Source organism: Pteropus alecto, unplaced genomic scaffold, assembly GCF_000325575.1.
Source record: "Pteropus alecto unplaced genomic scaffold, ASM32557v1 scaffold312, whole genome shotgun sequence".
Lineage (NCBI taxonomy): Eukaryota > Metazoa > Chordata > Mammalia > Chiroptera > Pteropodidae > Pteropus > Pteropus alecto.
Window position 1 is genome coordinate 2,292,216 of NW_006433948.1, and position 3,810 is coordinate 2,296,025.

General features: G+C 49.1%; 1 protein-coding gene across 1 annotated transcript in view; it reads right to left on the minus strand.

The window, feature by feature from the left end:
• Positions 1-84: 84 nt before the first annotated feature.
• Positions 85-3,810, minus strand: part of AWAT2 (acyl-CoA wax alcohol acyltransferase 2) — a 6,876-nt gene continuing 3,150 nt past the window's right edge. Inside the window, exons 2-7 of the mRNA XM_015586736.2 lie at positions 2,477-2,584; positions 2,027-2,096; positions 1,630-1,835; positions 1,237-1,411; positions 462-661; positions 85-252 (exon numbers count right to left, since the gene is read on the minus strand). Coding sequence (XP_015442222.1) covers positions 98-252; positions 462-661; positions 1,237-1,411; positions 1,630-1,835; positions 2,027-2,096; positions 2,477-2,584 — 914 coding nt within the window. The 3' untranslated portion in view covers positions 85-97. The remainder of the gene's footprint in view (positions 253-461; positions 662-1,236; positions 1,412-1,629; positions 1,836-2,026; positions 2,097-2,476; positions 2,585-3,810) is intronic.

The window sequence follows — 3,810 nt, forward strand, 5'->3', positions numbered from 1 at the left end:
CAGCCAAATCAGGAGCAGGACCCATGTAGGTAACGTCTGTCCCATTTCACCAGTTCCACAACGTACGGCCAGGATGAGAGGCTGCTGGGGATGTCTGTCAATTTATCACCAGCTCCTGAGTTTCTGACATGCCATACTTGGTCTTGTGCTCGTCAAACAGTTTCCTCAGGGCATCAATATAGAGTGTGTGGTATTGAGCCACGATATCCTTGCTTGGCTGTTCAATCTTGGGCACAAATATGGGCTTCCTAACTGCCAGAGCAGACAGAGAAGGAAAAGAGACAACAGCTACTCCTTAGGATGGGCTTCAGGCCTGAGGTCCAGCTTCTTCCCATCCTTACCCCCACCTCATCATTCATACTGGTCAGCCTCCTTGCCTCTGGACACAGCCAAAGCCAAGGTTCAGCCTCAAAACTGGATCTATATCCTAGACAAGGCTGCCAGCAGAAGGGCTCACTCACCAACGGTGGTTACAGGCCGAGCATAGGGTAACAAACCCCAGGAGTTCTCAGTGAAGCCGCGCCCATAGAAAGCACAAGGGTAGATGTGCGTCAATCTCCGGAACAACTTCTGGAAGCAATTGACCAAGCCTCCGGGATGGAAAATGTGCTGATCGTAGAGGTCTGTCTCCCCAAAGGCATAGGTAGGGATTAGAGCTGCCCTACAGAGGAAAGGCATGTACTTTGATGGCCAGAAAGGTAGGGACTCTGCTGAAAGCCAGACCTACTGACCACCAGTGGTCCCTGGGTCTTCCTATAGGCTTCTTGACCCCTAACTTAGCTGGGCTTAGGTCCAGGCCAAGTGTGAGGGCCAAGTGGTCTACCGCTGCCTGTGGGGCAATGAAGGAGCAAGCTAAAGGAATCAAGATCCAACCATCCTAGGAACTCACGGTCTGAAACATGGAAAGGTAGGACCTAAGGAACATTTCATTTAGCCTCCTTTCCTTTGACCTGCATAGTAATTTTACCTTTCTCTGAGGTGAGGTGGCAGCCAGTCACCTGTCACAGAGGGACTGGCCCAGCTGAGAGGCTAGTGTGAAGGACACCAGTCTTGGGGCTGGCCCACTAGCCTTTCTTCATAAGTAGAAATGCCTTAGGACCGAGCAGCCCAGATTTTACTCTAACACAAAAGCAGCTTCCTCTGCAATTTTAGATATAATTTCCTCAAAATCCCTTCCTCCTTCTCTGGTCGACTTTTGGAACCCCTCTCCCCAGTCTGGAGCAGAACTGTCCTTACCCATGCTGAAGAGCCTTGTACACAAAGCCAGTTCGCTTCTTTAAGAACAAGGTATTAGAGCCTGGTATGCTATATTCACACTCAGCCAGACCACCAGGTATCAAAATCAACATGTTGCCTGTGCCCTTATGGGTAAGCAGAAAGTCTATGGAGGAACAGCTCACAGAGCAGGCTCCTAGCAGGCAGAAAAAGCCAAAAGGTCAATGGCCAGTTCCCAAACCTAGCTTTCCTCCCTACCTCTTCAAAGGAGGGGAGAACCTCATATCAGGCAGGTGAGCTTGGGACAGCTTTTTAAGACCAGAGGGGATCACAGAGTTGGCCTTGCTCTCACCCACTCCCCCAACACTTCTTCCTCATTCTTGCTTTGGCTTTATGCCCTATGAGCCAACTCACCTACAGACATGAGATAGTCTCTGAAGAAAGACAGCCAGAAAAAGGCTCCCAGTGTGAGAAGATAAGGGGTGATGCCGGGAAAGAGCTTGCCGAAGTCTGATCTATCTCTGCCAAAGTTACCGAAGCAAGAATGGGCCAGGAATCCATGAGGGTGGTAGACCACAATGTAGTTGTGGTTGGGGGATATAGCATGAGTCTTCACAAGCCGTGGAAGAAAGTGGAGTCAGGAAGGATATGGCCAGGGAAGAGGACTGCTATGCCTTTCCATGCAGGTTGGGTAACATATTACTTCAGGGGGCATCATTCTCACGGGCCTTGATGTGAGTAATGCCCCTAACCCCCATCCTGGACTTTGGTCTGAGCCCGGGGCCCACGTGGGGATCTGGGGCTACTCGCCTTTAGTGGGAAGTAATTACAGTACTGTCTCCACAGGTTCCAACGCCTAACATAGGAAACCCGGTGGCCACCTGAAAATGGAGCCAATGTAGCCAAGGTTTGCTCAGCCTAAGTGTCTTCTTCAGAGTTCTTTTGAGCCTGCCGCAAGGTACTCTCACCCTCTGCTGCTTCCTGGCCTCTTAAATGACAACCAGGATAGCCTAAGTATGTCAGGGCCAGTGTAGGACAGGCCTACATTTCTGCTTTACTAGCTGCCCCTCCCCTAACCCACTACAGTTCTGATCTGGGTCTTCCTAGCACCTTAAAAAGACCCCTTCCCACAGCTTCTCTAACCCAGGGAAGGACAGGCTGAAGGGCTGCCTGGGAATTGGCCAGAGTTGCTCAGGATTATAAGAAGAGAAGAGGAAAGAGCATGTGGCAGATAGCAAAACAGTCCCAGTAGGACACTTACCTCGCTCAGGGGCCTTCCAGTCAAAAGCCATCCAGGTGAGGATGAGCAGAGTGACAAAGCAGTATAGCGTGAACAGCAGGTAGAGAGTGCTAGTGACCACAAGTAATTCTGCAGGAAGCCCATCCCAGAGTTAATGACTTGTAAACAGTTCCTCAGGCTTGCCCTGCCTCCACGGCTCTGTCCACCCCAAGGTCACAGACACTCTCACCCATGCTCACTCAATGCTTTCACTTCCTCACCTTGGCACACAGGCCCACGTGATCACATCCCCAGCCCCCCACCTCCTCTCTGGCTTTAGAAACCTGTTTCGGGTCTAGAAGACAAGGTGTTTTCTTCCCCAGCCATGATCCATGCAATAAGCCCTCTATACCCCAAGACCTGCTCCAGCACTGCTCTGGGTGGCGTTCAATAGCCGAGAGCCACTGGTGGGTCACACTGATCTGGCCACCAGAGATTGGAAGTCCTACAAAGACAGAGCCAGGAAGAGTTTTCCTCCAACTAGCACTTTCCTCTGCATCTCTGCAAAGTATCAGTGGAAAGGATGCCAGAGAAAGAGAAGACCCACCTTCAGCCAGGATAGGAGCACACATGATGGCAAACAAGAAACAAAGGCAAGTGTAAGCTGGGATAGAATAAAGTTGAGGCCATGTTAAGCTCCAATAAGATTAGGAACACTGTGGGTTAACATAGTTACAACAGATTTAATGACCCATGGGGAGCCACATTCACTCAGAATTTTTCCTGGACTCAGTTTTTAGGATAGCCATGAATAAGACTCTGTGAGAGAAAATGGATCAAACTAAAGGTGAGAAAAGACAGAAATTGACCATGGCAGATTGAACAGTTTTTATCTTGACTCCTTCCTGGAGCCTCACAAAAATTACCATAAGAATGTTTTAAAACATATATATCCACAAGGAGAAAGAGAGAGATGCCAGTGGTGGGTGAGAGATATCGGTAAAATGTTTGCTGGCTGGATAGTATAAAGAGTCCTCTGGGACAGCTTTCTCCCTCTACTCATCCCCTCTGCCAGCTCACACTGGGACCTAAACCCTCAGTCTTGCCTTCTCCTTTTCTCCCATATCTTCTGAGCATCAAGTTTCATTAATTTTACTCCAATTTCCTGAATTTCTCTTCTCATTTTATCTTCTCTCCATCCTGATTACTGTTGATGTGGCCCAAACCCCACCATCTCTTACATGAGTCATTGCAACAGCCTCTTCCTATAATTTCTTTGCTACAAAGCGCTATAGTGATCTCTTATGAACACAAATATGATGCCATTGCCCTGTGACAAACCCAAACATGGCTCCACATAACCATCATGAAACAGT